The sequence below is a fragment of the Trifolium pratense genome, linkage group LG3, assembly GCF_020283565.1.
Source record: "Trifolium pratense cultivar HEN17-A07 linkage group LG3, ARS_RC_1.1, whole genome shotgun sequence".
NCBI classification, from domain to species: domain Eukaryota; kingdom Viridiplantae; phylum Streptophyta; class Magnoliopsida; order Fabales; family Fabaceae; genus Trifolium; species Trifolium pratense.
Genome location: NC_060061.1, coordinates 21497582 through 21511840, shown reverse-complemented (window position 1 = coordinate 21511840; position 14259 = coordinate 21497582). Strand labels below are relative to the sequence as shown.

The 14259-nt window shown below is 31.1% G+C and overlaps 1 protein-coding gene and 1 long non-coding RNA gene across 2 annotated transcripts; one reads left to right on the top strand and one right to left on the bottom strand.

Moving 5' to 3' along the window:
• Positions 1 to 7532: 7532 nt before the first annotated feature.
• LOC123913134 (organ-specific protein P4-like) lies at positions 7533 to 8238 on the bottom strand. Its single transcript, XM_045963737.1, has 2 exons — positions 8124 to 8238; positions 7533 to 7996 (listed from the first exon to the last, which is right to left on the bottom strand). The coding sequence occupies exons 1-2, from the start codon at positions 8190 to 8192 to the stop codon at positions 7724 to 7726; spliced, it is 342 nt and encodes a 113-aa protein (XP_045819693.1). The 5' UTR covers positions 8193 to 8238; the 3' UTR covers positions 7533 to 7723.
• A 5129-nt stretch (positions 8239 to 13367) lies between these two features.
• Positions 13368 to 13981, top strand: LOC123913132. Its single transcript, XR_006811572.1, has 3 exons — positions 13368 to 13556; positions 13668 to 13718; positions 13866 to 13981. It is a non-coding gene; the product is annotated as an uncharacterized LOC123913132 (long non-coding RNA).
• The last annotated feature ends 278 nt before the right edge of the window (positions 13982 to 14259 follow it).

Sequence of the window (14259 nt, the reverse complement as noted above, 5' to 3'; positions counted from 1 at the left end):
CTCATGATTTAATAAATGTGGCCAGATTTTTTAGTTTTCTTATCTCTTTATCAATTTATCAATATACACACATGTATTTGTAACATTATCGACATATTTATGTTAAAAAAATATATTAAGGATAATGTTAGCAAAATCTAAAATCAAAAAACAAATCTACATTATTAAAAGAAAATATTCTGTGTTTTTTACGTGTTTTTTATTTTTACAGTAATACATCATTTTTTCTGTAATACAGTAGTATTATTTTAAGAAAAGTCAAAAAAATCATTATTTGTAATACAGCATTGATACGAGAGGTCCTCCCCTACCTGTCAGATTATTTTGTTTGCATTGATAATGAGAGATCCTCCTCTACCCCATCAGATAGAGTGATGAGTGTTTTTTTTTTTTTTGTCAATAGACTGATGAGTGTTTCTATATTATCTCAAAAATATTTTTCTGATTATAAGCATTTAAACTTATCATCGGATCGGATGTCATTCACATAAAAATATATATTATTTTTAATTATTTTAAAATGTTTATTATTTAATTTAATACTATTTTTTTTGCAACTAATTTTTTTAAAACTTTTTTTTACTAATGTTTTTAAAACTTTTTATGACTAAATATTTGTATCCATTCAAGACTTTCCCATTCTCTCTATTGTAGCGTAAATATGATAAAATACTCTTAAAATTTGTATATTTTACTTTTTTCAAAATATAAAAAATGATATTTTTAATGTAAACTTATTTATTTTTAATGCTTTATTTAGTGCTCCTAAGATTGAAAAAAAAATACTACTCTAACGTTTTTTTTTATAGAATACTACACTGATTTTAAATATAAATAAAAAATAATTTGTATAGACTCATTTCAATAAATTATCGTTCAATAAATTATGTATGGGATGACTCATGAGTGTCTTAAAACATTCGCTCTCCTATTATTTGCAAGTTTGATCACGTCCATCAAAACTCTCATATTATTTGCAAGTTTTCTGCCAAGTTTTCACATGCATCAAAATTCCTATTATTGGCAAATTTTCACAAGCATCAAAATACTTGTCTCGTCAATTATTTTTGGATAGGAAATTCTCTCACTCATAAGTTACTCGTAATATAAGTTACCCGCCACAACGAATCCGCCCCTCCAAGATTCCTTGACAATTAGATTTCAACAGCTAACCACACTCCTCGCGCCAAAACTCTATCACCTATGTTGTCTTGATCGTCGGAGTGTTAAGCTTTTTTGCAGGTACCTATGCCACCATATGATACTTATCGCCACTGTACTCCATTGCACCATAACCTTCCGGCGGTTAACACCATCACTGGAATTATCTAGTTTTGTGTCTTACAAAGCAATGACTTCGTATGTAGGGAGATTATACTTCCACGGTCTTTTCGAACCTTTCAATCAATGTCGTTACCGTCTATTCGCAACTCTGATGGCAGACACCAAGGCTACTCGCATCAAGAGCACCACAACAGAACATCGTTTGACGATTCAATACCTCGAAGACCGTTCTCATCCGATTCTTACTCCAATTCACGAAGATATCTTAGATTTCGCTACTATTCTTCACGAATCCCATCATTTCGCATTCGCTTTGCTCCAAGCACAAATTCATTCGGGCTACACCAGCAACAACTTTTATCTCCACCTTAGTATATTCCACAAGCCACAATTACTTAGGAGCATAACCAACTACAAATTCATCTGGATCAATCGGTGCAAATCTTTTAGGATCCGCTACAAGAAAATCCTATGACGAACAATCCTATCCTCAATGATACACTCGCAAGTGCACGAGTATATTGTCGTAATTAAAAGAGTATCGAATCCACATGGACTTGTGAGATAAGAGATATATGACACTATAATTATAAGATCAATAACAAAGAAAGTTGTAATGTGATGATAAATATTTGATTGGGTTTTACAAAGAAAAAAAATAAACAATATAACCTAAACACCTTAGAATCTCAATTTCTCACAATGATTTCAGTTATGCTATCCTCTCCTTATCCTAAAACGGTCTTGAATGATTAAATACGAGGTACTGATTTTTACCTACGTTCTCTTTCTTTCTCTCTCTCTCTCTCTCTCTCTCTATTTAATGGAACGATCCTCTTAGCGTATTCCAATTACCCAAACCTAATCCCCTATTCTCATGGTTAGAAGGTTGGTGAATCCATTAAGCTCTAATTCTTATTAATCTCCTTTCCGCTATTGCCTCAAGAAGCCTTTGCTATTCTCATGCTTCAACCCCTTGTCTAGTCTTATATGTCTGATATTAACCTTCACCTCTCGGTCCTGCGATCTCTATCTCAAACAAGCAAACATGTGATGCGTAATTAATACATAAGACTAGTTTTTTTTTTAATCAAAACAAAAGGATATAACATAGAGTAAGGATAGAAATCACATAACCTCCACCAAATGACTCTTTGCAACTCCAAGGCAAAGTGGACTACTCACCCTTGGTCATGGCGAGCATCCACTAAAAGAAATAAAAGCAGTAAACTAAATTGCGAAATTTTGTCTCTATGGTGGCCACGATCGTGCTGGAATTGCCACGAGTCGTGATAGGTTTTAATACAAAGTCCCTAGCTTATGTTTCTCCTGCCGAGGTCGTGGTCAGATTGGCATGGTCGTGGCAGGCTCTCAACAAGACCCCAAATGTGATTTTTCCATGTTTTCATCTTCTAGTGACGGTTTCTTGACTTTTGGCTACGAATCAACTTCAATTACATTGATTTTCCACCTTCTGATCATTAAGAAATGCCTTCCACCAATCATTAAACAATTCTTGATCAACTCCACTATCATAAAGCAAGTCTTGATCACTAAATCTTCATAATATTAATATGCATCAAATATACATTTTTTCACATTTCAAACATCAAGTCCTACAAATACAAAATTAAGAAAAAGTAGTAGACATTTCTAGAAAAACTCATAAAATAATATGATTTATTTAAATAAAGTACTTCTATTAATATGATTTATTTTGTGGTGTTGGATTTAGGTCTCTGGATTTAGATCCTCTTTCTTCATCTACTAGTACTCACGGTATCTTAACATAAGTCAAGTTCTTTTTTTCTTCTTGATACTATTTTTTCTATGGGGGCTGCTAACTTAGACCCAGTTGGGTCTAAGTTAGCAAGGTGCACCTTTTCAGTTGGACAAAAATACCCATTCTTTTTAATTAATTAACCAAATTACCATCAATGGACACGGATCCAGTGTCGCGCGCGTACCGCAGGACCATGGTTACAAACCGTTGATTTCCATCAGACAGCCAAGATCTGATCTCATCAAGACTGTCTGATCAATCAGACAGCCCAGATCATCCGAATCCATCAGATTCCAGCGCGTGCACCACACTGGATTACACCCTGGAGAGAGAAGAATCTACTTTTTAAAAGCAGGACACGTGTCGCTGTCTGATCGGCTGGGCGTGATTTTTTTCCATTTAATACTTTGAACTCAATTATTTCGTTGTAAATTAATTATTTTTTTTTATACCAAAATTCATAAATTTTTTTTCTCTACAAATAGAGACTTGGTTCGTTTGATTTGGACACAGAAAAAAAAACTCAATTTTTCACTACCTTAATCTCATTTTTCACTACCTTACATCAACTCACTGAAACCATTCTACCAGCAAAATGGTTTCAGATTACAACTCTCTGAAACCATTGTACCAGATAAATGGTTTTAGAAGCAAACACAATTAATAAATTACTCACTGAAACCATTCTACCAGTAAAATGGTTTCAGAATACAACTATGTGCATCCATTCTACAAGCTAAATGGTTTCAGAAGCAAATAACTAATAATCAACTTACTGAAACCATTCTACCAGCAAAATGGTTTCAGATTACAACTCTCTGAAACCATTGTACCAGATAAATGGTTTCAGAAGCAAACACAATTAATAAATTACTCATTGAAACCATTCTACCAGTAAAATGGTTTCAGAATACAACTATGTGCAACCATTCTACTAGTAAAATGGTTTCAGAAGCAAACACTAGTTTTTAATTACCGTTTTATCTCATTTAATTAACTAAAAATAGTTTCAGGTCTCCAAAAATTTCATAAAATATACCAAAAGTTCCAGAATATTATCTACTATTTTCTTGGTATAATGGTTTCAGTGAGTTGGTTGAGTGGTGCGTGTTAAATTACAACACACAAGTAACGTATTTAGTAGACAAAAAATGAGATTAAGGTAGTGAAAAATTGCATTTTTTTTCCGGTGTCCAAATCAAACGAACCAAGTCTCTATTTGTAGAAAAAAAAAATTATGAATTTTGGTATAAAAAAAAAATTAAAAAATTAATTTACAACGAAATAATTGAGTTCAAAGTATTAAATGAACAAAAATCACGTCCAGCCAACCATTGTGTGACACGTGTCCTACTTTTAAAAAGCAAATTTTTCTCTCTCCAGGGTGTAATCCAGTGTGGCGCACGCGCTGGAATCTGATGGATCAGGATGATCTGGGCTGTCGGATTGATTAGACAGTCTTGATGAGATCAGATTTTGGCTGTCTGATGGAAATCAACGGTCTGTAACCATGGTCCTTCGGTACACGCGCGACACTGGATCCGCGTCCATTGATGGGTATTTTGGTTAATTAATTAAAAAGAATGGGTATTTTGGTCCAATTGAAAAGGTGCACTTGATAACTTAGACCTAACTAGGGTCTAAGTTAGAAAACCCCTTTTTCTATATACTAATTTGCATATTATAATATTAATTTTTTTCACATGTCCTTTAATTTGTCCAAATTGCAGAGTGTTTATGGAAGCAGAGCAAAAGAATTGGTTGAAACAGAAAACAAAATCATAGATCAAACAGAACACAAAAATCAGTGTTAACATTGGATGTATTTATGTTAACATTGTTATATTATAATCTAAATCTAAATTTGTAATATAAGAGTGTTCGATAATCCTATAAAGTTGTTGAATAATAGAATAGAAGCTTATAGTACCATTGATTTAGATGAAGAAGAATTGGATATGGATTCTCTCCAGCACATCCTCTCCCGTTGTCCATGATGCCATCATCTCAATCGCTCATTCATATATTTTTTTCTCTCTTTAAAATTGTTACTTTTACTATGAGCCATTGAATATAGAGCAACAAGAATGATAAAACAGAAAGGACAGTAGAGAATTCAATTTCAGAAGAATTGATTTCCATGTTTTCTTCGTGGTGGTAGGAATTGGTTGAAATAGCAAACATTGTTTTGAAATCAGAACAACACAAGCAACACAATTGAAAGTAGGTTAGTAGCTCAATTGGTAGTGAGAATGAATTGAACATGTACTTGAACCCTAAGATACGTGGTTTGATTCCCACAGAAAGCAAAAACTCTATAGAGGGGGGAAGGGGGACAGGTGGTAGAGAAGATCATGAGGTGCAGTGTCGGGCCGCCTACTATATAAGAGAAGAGGCCCGAGCTGTTACACGCTACATAACCAATGAACTGTCCCATAATGGTTCGCAAGATAACTAGCGAGTTGTATCAGTACCATTTTTTTACAAGACGGAAATGGAAAGCTTGAGAAATCAAATGAGGAAGGTTTTAGAGTGACATTACCTTTGCGTCCCTTGATGCTTGGATTGTGGGTTCGAAACAAGATTTTGTCAAAAGTGGAGTGGTTTTGGAGGGTTTGGAGTGGGATATAAAGAAGAAGTGTTCTTCGTTTAACATGCGAACACATGTGAGAGTTCACATTTTAGCTTGCGAATTGTGTTTCATTAAAAAAAAAAAATGTTCATGGGAATAAGCGAAGAGTGAGGGTGACAAAACACTCACATTCTTACATTGCTCGCTACGTAAGGTGTAAACTAAGTTCATAACTAAAGTAGTAAGCGGAGTATTTTAGGAAATTTGCAAGACGTGCAAGTACTTATGGGGCGTGAAAAGAAAATCTCTCCTTAAATTCGGTACACTCAGTTTTGAGAATTTCAGTAACAGGCCTGGGCTTGTGCACCGAAGCCCAAACTGTCCCTTTCTTCGTTATTAAGAAAAAGTTTTTTTTAACAATTATTAAGAAAAAGTAATATAAATCATATTGTAATTGTTCATCCTTAAATAATTACTTCTTGTTTCCGCAACAAGTTTATACAAATCTTACCCATTCAATTGCTCCAAAAGATAAAATAATTTTTTTCAAAAAAAAAAAAGAAAGTAAAACAAGTGTTACTAATACACCAAGTACAAAAATATTTGATTTAGAGTATTAGTCTTCTATCACTACAAAACAGAGGGAAATTAGCACTATGTAAAAGAAATCATCTGCCTTCATCAACAAAGGAAGGTTAAATTGTAGTATAAACATGAACATTTATCATTTCCTTTGAAACTTCAATAAAGAAAATTAAATATATAAAAATAAAAATAAAAACATTGATTTCGTTGTCTCTTTAAATATAGTTTAATCGGTAGAGATATTGTGCGTAAAAAAAAATGGTAGAAATATTACAGTGTGTGTAAAGGTGAGAGTTTGAATCTGGACACCTCACTTATTCACAAAATTTTGGCCATTTAACTGTTTAACCAAAAATTTATTACATTCCAACCAAGATTCATCAAATATATATCTTTTTGACTTTTTTAAAAATACTAAAGACTTAAAAAAATATGGGGATCAAAAAATTGTGCTAAGAATTTAAGATGAGCAATTTACGCTAGATACACATAAATCAAATTAGGGGTGAGCATGAACTCGAGACCCGACTCGAAACCGATATAACCGACAACACATTGAAGCATTCGGTCGGGTGCGGGTCGGGTCTCGGGTCAACAAATTGCAAAAATCGGGCATGAACGGTTGCATACGGGCGGGTGCGGGTCTCTAAAATTTTATATCTCTATAACCGAAACCGACCGAACAAACATTAAGATGCAAATTATTTTTTTTCCTTCTGTCCCTCTCAATCTCATATACTCTTCTCTTTGTTATTTTTATCCATCTTTGATATAAGATAAAAATGTTATAATTTACAAAGTTTATAATTAAAAATATGGTGATGAAGAAGGTGGGAAAAATATTCTAATATATATATTCTAGATTTATTTTAATTTCTACGTCTCTTCTACTTGATATTTTATTGTCTTTAGATCTACATATTGAAAGAAAGTAATTGCATCTAACCCTATTTGTTTTTTAATTTACTTCGTCTATCTTTTGTTGCATTGTGTACGAGGTATTAAACTATTCGCAAATTAGGAATTTTTGGAGAATGGAGGAGTTTTAGATGTAAAGAAAGTTTCGATATAACCCGTAATAACCGACTCGTTCAACCCGCCACCCGTAAGACCCGAACCCGAACAAACCAAAGATATAGACGGTCGGAATTGGGTCCAAATTAAATGGTTGCGGTTTTTATCGATTTAGTGATTTTCGGCCCGAAACCGACAGATGCTCAGGCCTAAATCAAATCAGATATATTGAGTATTAAAATTCTTCAAGACCCAATAGTCAAAAGGAAAAAAAAAAATCTTCAAGACCCAAAATAGAAGATGCAGCAAAAAACAGAATAACCATGAAAATACATACATCTATAGATATTAAAAGGTCAAAACCATCATAAAAAATACAACTTTAGAAATTAACATCAATAGCTCCCTACAAAATAAACTTTAAAATACCTATCCTATTTCTCACTACACATCATCTATAATCATAAGCAATATAATGATTTGGTTCAACCATGTTTTTGTGTTCCATGAAACTCTTCTTGTTCAGATTTTTTGACAAAGATATGTTGTTTCCTCTTCTGCTTCTTAGACTCAACATGTGTGTGATATAATATGAGATTAGGCTTTACATCAAAGTCCCTAATAAAGTTATCTTTCCTTGAATCTATTACCTTTGTATTTTGAACAAGTTCTTTGATTGCTTCAGGCATAGGTTGATCATTCATCATATTCTTCCAAAAATCATCCAAGTCTTTTCTTGCATAAGAGACATCAGCAACCTATTTGGGTAGAAATAAATTTATAGAAAGGTCATCAATAATATTGATTTATATATAGGTTTAAAAGATAAATGTTTCATGTGATTGATATCAAGATATTTCATAGAGATGAATCATGAAAGCTTACCAGAAGTGAAAACAGTATGAACAAAGCAAAGATGGATTTCATTTCCTTTGTAAAATTTGGACTTTTCATTAGATTTGTTGGCTTAGGATCTTCACCCTCTGACTATCTCTTTTTATAGGCCACAAGTGGACATATATATATATATATTCTTTGTGTGTGGGCGCGCGTGTGATTTTTTTAATATACATGTTTTTCTATACATATGATCGGACAATTATTCAAAAATTTATCTTTAAAGAATTGCGTATTAATTTAATTATTTACAAAAATTTATAATAGAGAAACTCAATTCTTGGTCCGAGTTTCTATTTAATTAGTTGCGGCAAAAATTATTTTAATTTAAGTCAAAAATAAAAATATCTAATTAAAAAACAATGGCAGCAGGTGACAACTACCTTCGATTATAAAGATGTAGATTCATCCATGAATACATGGATTTAGATTTTCACGTAGTCATGTAATCCCGACCATACAATTTTAATTGGATAGCTCAAATTTAATTTTCACAAAACAAGTCTAAAATACAAAGTTAAAATATGGACCATTTGATTTTAATTGAATTTATATAAAATATAAGATAAATAAAAGGCTAATATAGAGAGGCTTTTTCTTTTTAAACAATCAACATTTCTATTCCTTTTGTTGTCAAGTGAAGGTGCAAATATTATATATTTATACCAATTAAATATATGAGAGATTTAGTGTTGTCGATTAAGCATTGGTCGCAATTCCCTTCTGCAGCATAATTCTGAAGTGAAGGTCATAAAAAATTGCAATAATACAAAAAAAAAGAAGTGTCATTTACTCATCTTTACCATGCAAAACAAACAACCTAACAACCATATTATTCATAAAATTCTAGCATGTGCAGCTTCATGACAAAAAACAAAAAATTATTATGTTGGTCATACAAGTTGTTATACATAATACATAGTGTACCTAAAAAATGAAGCCAAATTAAATTTGTGTTTCAAATATTTAGGTTGACTTCAAAATAGTCATTGATTGTGACCTATAAAAACTAGCTAGAGATCAATTGAAAAATTTGTAATTTAACACGTTTTATATAATTCAGTACGGTGAGAATGATATATGAATAGTAAATTTTGTAGTCAAATTAGGTTCTAATTGCTCCATTCTTGCAAAAGGATTACAATATAGGAAAGTACAAGTGCTGTAGGTATCTCATGCTTTCTTCATTGTTTGTTAGGTATAGAAACACAAAATATATAAGCTTAATTAAGTTGTCTTTCTCTTGAAGACTAAAGTTTTTATCAATTATATTTTATTAATTAATTATATAAATATAAATGATATACACCAAGCCTCAGTGCCTCACATAAATATAAGGTGACTACTTCTCTACCCTCACATAAATTGAGGGTAGTTGTCCTATGCTGATGTGGCACCAATGAAATTCATCCACGTGTATTTAAGTCAAACATAATTAATTTTTTACCATAAATTATTTTGACTACTTTTATTTTCAATTAATTATATTTTATGTTACTAGTTTTCTTTAATTATATTTTAGACTATCTGTAAATATAATTAGAATTAATTTGATCATTGAATGCTTGTTTCTAAACATTATATATTGATTCTAAAATATCAATGTTATTAGTAAAAAAAATCAATGTTATAGGCTCGAAAAAATAAATATATATCAATGTTAGTTTACATAAAAATAATAAGAGAACAAAAACAACAAAGAAAAAAAACTAATATCTCTAATTTAAATATACAATTCCACTTGTACATTTATTAAATGAAATCAAATAATGCTTTAAAAAAAAATCAAATCAAATAATTTATGCTATTCCGGTGTAAATACTCCCTCCGTTTCAAATTACTTGTCGTTTTAAAAAAAAAATTGTTAACTATCTAAGTCACTCATGTAAATTCCAAATATTTAGGAGTAGTCGAAACCGTAAAAGATTTATATATTTGGAAAATTAAAGTTTGTTCTTTTAAGTTTTCAAAAAAAAATGTTTGTTTTTTAAAAAAATTGGTACATAACATATTAAATTTATTGGAAAGATAAAATGCATGGAAAAAAAACAAATTAAGCTTATTGGTGAATTAAAATAAGGTATAATAGGAAATTAAGTGCAAAAATACACTTTCTTAATTTTATTTTTTTCTAAAACGACAAGTAATTTGAAACAGAGGGGGTATATAGTATTTATTTTTTCAATCTCTTTAAATCATTGCATAGATTAACGTTGGTTGACATGATGTCGATCTTAGAAAAAAGAGGGGGGAAAAATTAGGTTAAGTAATTAGGTTTAGGTTTGCGACAATGGTCCGACCTTTCTTTTAGTTCAGATGAACTATTTATATTTTTACTTGTGATCAATAGTTAAACCCTAAACCCTAAACAAGTTCAAGAGTTAGTTCGTCTTCTTATAATAGTCGAACCTTTTCATTTTGATTGGATAAATTTCAGGTAGACCGCACTTGTGATCGGGCGAGCTCCCGTGTGTATGTTTTCCGACAATGTTCCGACCTTTCTTTTAGTTCAGATGAACTATTTATATTTTTACTTCTAAACAAGTTCAAGAATTAGTTCGTCTTCCTAATTTTCTCCTAATTTCGTTTTGTCTTCTCTAAACTATTTAGTTTTCAATTTTTTCCCGATATGGACAACCAAAGAAAACAAAAACAAAATGACGATGAATAGGAATCACATTCTATGACATAACAGGAAAAAAAAAGGAAAAAAAAAGGAAAAAATACGCTAAAAAACATAACATCTAAGAAATTGAAAATAACAAGTTTTAGAATCTTGAAGAAATTCGGTAGATCGGTGGCGAAGGCTGCGGTAAAGATTGACATCAGATAACACAAAAGCGGAGGAGCCGTAGAATGCTAACATGACGGTGGTGGAGGCTGCAGCAGAGATTGAAAGCATTAAGAAGAAGAAGAAAGTTTTTTGACGATAAGAAGAAATTTTTTTTTTTTTTACGCGAAGCAGAAAGTTGTTTGAGACGTAATACAATTTGAAGAAGAAGCAAACAAATCAAAAGTAATTAGGTTCAAAATATAAATTCATAGAATATAATACATAAAATATAATTAATTAAAAATAAAAGTAGTCAAAATAATTTATGGTAAAAAATTAATTATGTTTGACTTAAATAAATGTGGATGAATTTCATTGGTGCCACATCATCATAGGGCACCTACCCTCAATTTATGTGAGGGTTAATTAGAAAAAACCTAAATATAATCATGCTAACATAAATATTCCATCACAACTTTTGAATATTAATTGGATGACACTATATATATATATATGTCACGCCAAGAATAATGCATGTATATTCTCCAACAAAAAATGTATATAGACGACTAATTTCAATATTTCATGTGCCGTACAAATTAAATAAATAAGAAACTTAAAAGAAACTTGTAGTACGTTTTAAAGTACAAATCAAACCTCTTACCAAAAAAAATAGTACAAATCAAACCTTGCCACATTTTCATATGTTTTATTAGGAGATTTTATATGTATATTAGCAACTAAATAAATACAGTATATTTTTTTTTTTGACACAACTATAAATAAATATGTTATAAATAATAAAAATGGGTCATATTCAAAGATGTTGAATTCAAGAGTTAGATCAATATTTAATCAAATAATTTCAAGTGGATCTATTTGGTACACATTGGAGAATTCCAACTTTAACATTACTATTAGCTCAAGGAAATATTAAATTCAGTGGGAGAGTATGTGAGGTAATGTTAATTTGAGATCAAACTGTTATATTAAATAATAATATAAATAAATTTTAAACGGTCGTGTAACAATAGATTAGTATAAATATTATTCATGATTTTCTCGCTTTTTAGTTTATGTGGCTTTTTGTTTTATGTGAAATTTGATAATTCAAATCACAAAAAAAGCAAAAAAACTCACGATGAGTAAGAAAATCATGAATAATAATTATGGAAACTCAATATGTTGTCAAATTTGAACACAATGAAAGACGTTAATTATACCAATATATATAGTGTGATACAAGTAGTAGATGTTTGAGTCTCTTAACCATTTGATTATGAGTTCGATTCCTGATCGATGTATATGAAAAAATATTTGTTGGGAGATGTCAACCCTTAAATGAATCTCAATTACCTTGAAAGAATTAATCTCTATAGTTACATGCAGATTATATCTTTAATTTTTTAAAAATAAATAAAAAGACACTAATTATAAATCTCGACCATTAATTTCACATCAATTACAGTTGAGCACCAAATCCATGTGATAATGGGTGGGTGCATATCTGGTACCCATAAGATATAAAGTTCTTAAAGAGGATAAACCCGTTTAGATTTAAGCTCACCTACAAAATGCTCCTTTGGCTTTTTCCTCAAAGTCAACTTAAATGTGGGTCATTAGAAAATTGATAATGACGTGCATAAAGAAATGGAATAAAAACTTTATTTGCACTTTATTTTGTTTCCTATAGGTTCATGCATAGCATGTAATCCCTTTTTTAGTAAAAGGGATTGTTCTCCTTTTTTTGTGACCTATGGATATGCGTTGTGATCTATCTGGATCATCTGCCAATGTCAACTTAGCTTCTACACACAGTGCATAGTTGGCTTCATAAAGTATAATTTTTTCAATCAGTTTAAATTATTAATTGATTATTGTGTTATCAGGTAGTTTGTAAAGAAAATTTGTTATCGGGTATTTTTATTTTAACTTTTGTTGTCAATATCAATTTGATGATGCTATTTTCTTAATTATTTGAGAAATGTATTCTCTGTATAAAGATTAATTTTTTGAGTTGAAAAATATTATTGTGGTGACAAAATTCTTTTTAAAGCGTTTTAATGTTGTTGTATTCAGATGGTTTAATTCAAACACAAAGTTTGGTTATGACGAGGGTTTGGAGAATCATTTATATTAAGGTAAAAGTAACAACACATGTTTTTTTTTTACGCAAGTAACTAAACAAGTTAAACACACACTACCACAATTTTGGCTTACAATAGCACTAATTTAATAGCACTTTTACAGAAGTGCTATTAAAGATCTCACTCAAATGGTTATAATAGCACTTTACTAAAAGTGCTATTATAGATTGTAAAATAAATTTATCAAAAAACTTTTATAGCACTTTTGGTGCAAGCGCTATAATACATATACCTTAGATAGCACTTTCCAAAAGCGCTATTACACTTAAATAGCACTTTCCAGTGAAAAAAAAAACTCTATGCTTCAAAAAATAAACTAAATATTTTACGCATCGTTCTTAAAATCGCAGATCTAACTTCATTCCTTAAAAAAACCTGAATCCTCCATATCGTTCCATCGCTCTCCACTCTCAAATCTCAATCTCGTTGAACCTCCATTTCCTTCATTTTGGGCCAACACTCTCATATTTCAACCTCAATCTGCGCCGAACCCTAAATCTCGTAAGTTCTCTCTCAACCCAGAAGAACCTCAATGTCGAACCCTAATTTCTCGCGCCCAATACCTCTAATACCCTCACTCCCTTTTTATACGTCTTTTTGTATGTGTTTTAGGTTCTAGCAAGAAAGGCCAAGAATCAATATACATGGAAAGGGCAATTAAGAGTAACAACCCTTATTTCTCTATGTTTTTTCTACTTTTCCTAAATCATGAACACATTTGATTTCGCCCCTAGACCTGTACAAGGTGAGAACATCGATTTTATTGTTATTGTTAATTTTTAATTTGATTAGTATTTACAAAAATTGCAGAGTCAGTCATGAACTCCATAGATTATTTTGATTTCGACGAATCCGCCGATCTCACTGCTCTTTATGATAAGCACACTAAATAGTTGAAATCACTCCCTAAGCTTGATTCCAGCATACACCACAATTTAAGCCAAAATCATATGACATTGACTTTATGAGTCATTTCATATATATGTTACTTAACCTTCAATTTTTCAAGTAATGTGAGACTTCCTCCACACTTGTTACACAACAATCTCCCCCATAAGTGTGAGTCTATTCAATTCATTATGCTCCTCCTCAAGCAAAAACTTTTTAATTCACATTCATTTGCACCAGTGTTGCCACTGCACACTGTCTGACCACCATTGTTCGTAAGACTTTAGACATAAGAAGTTGGTCCATTCAGGATCCA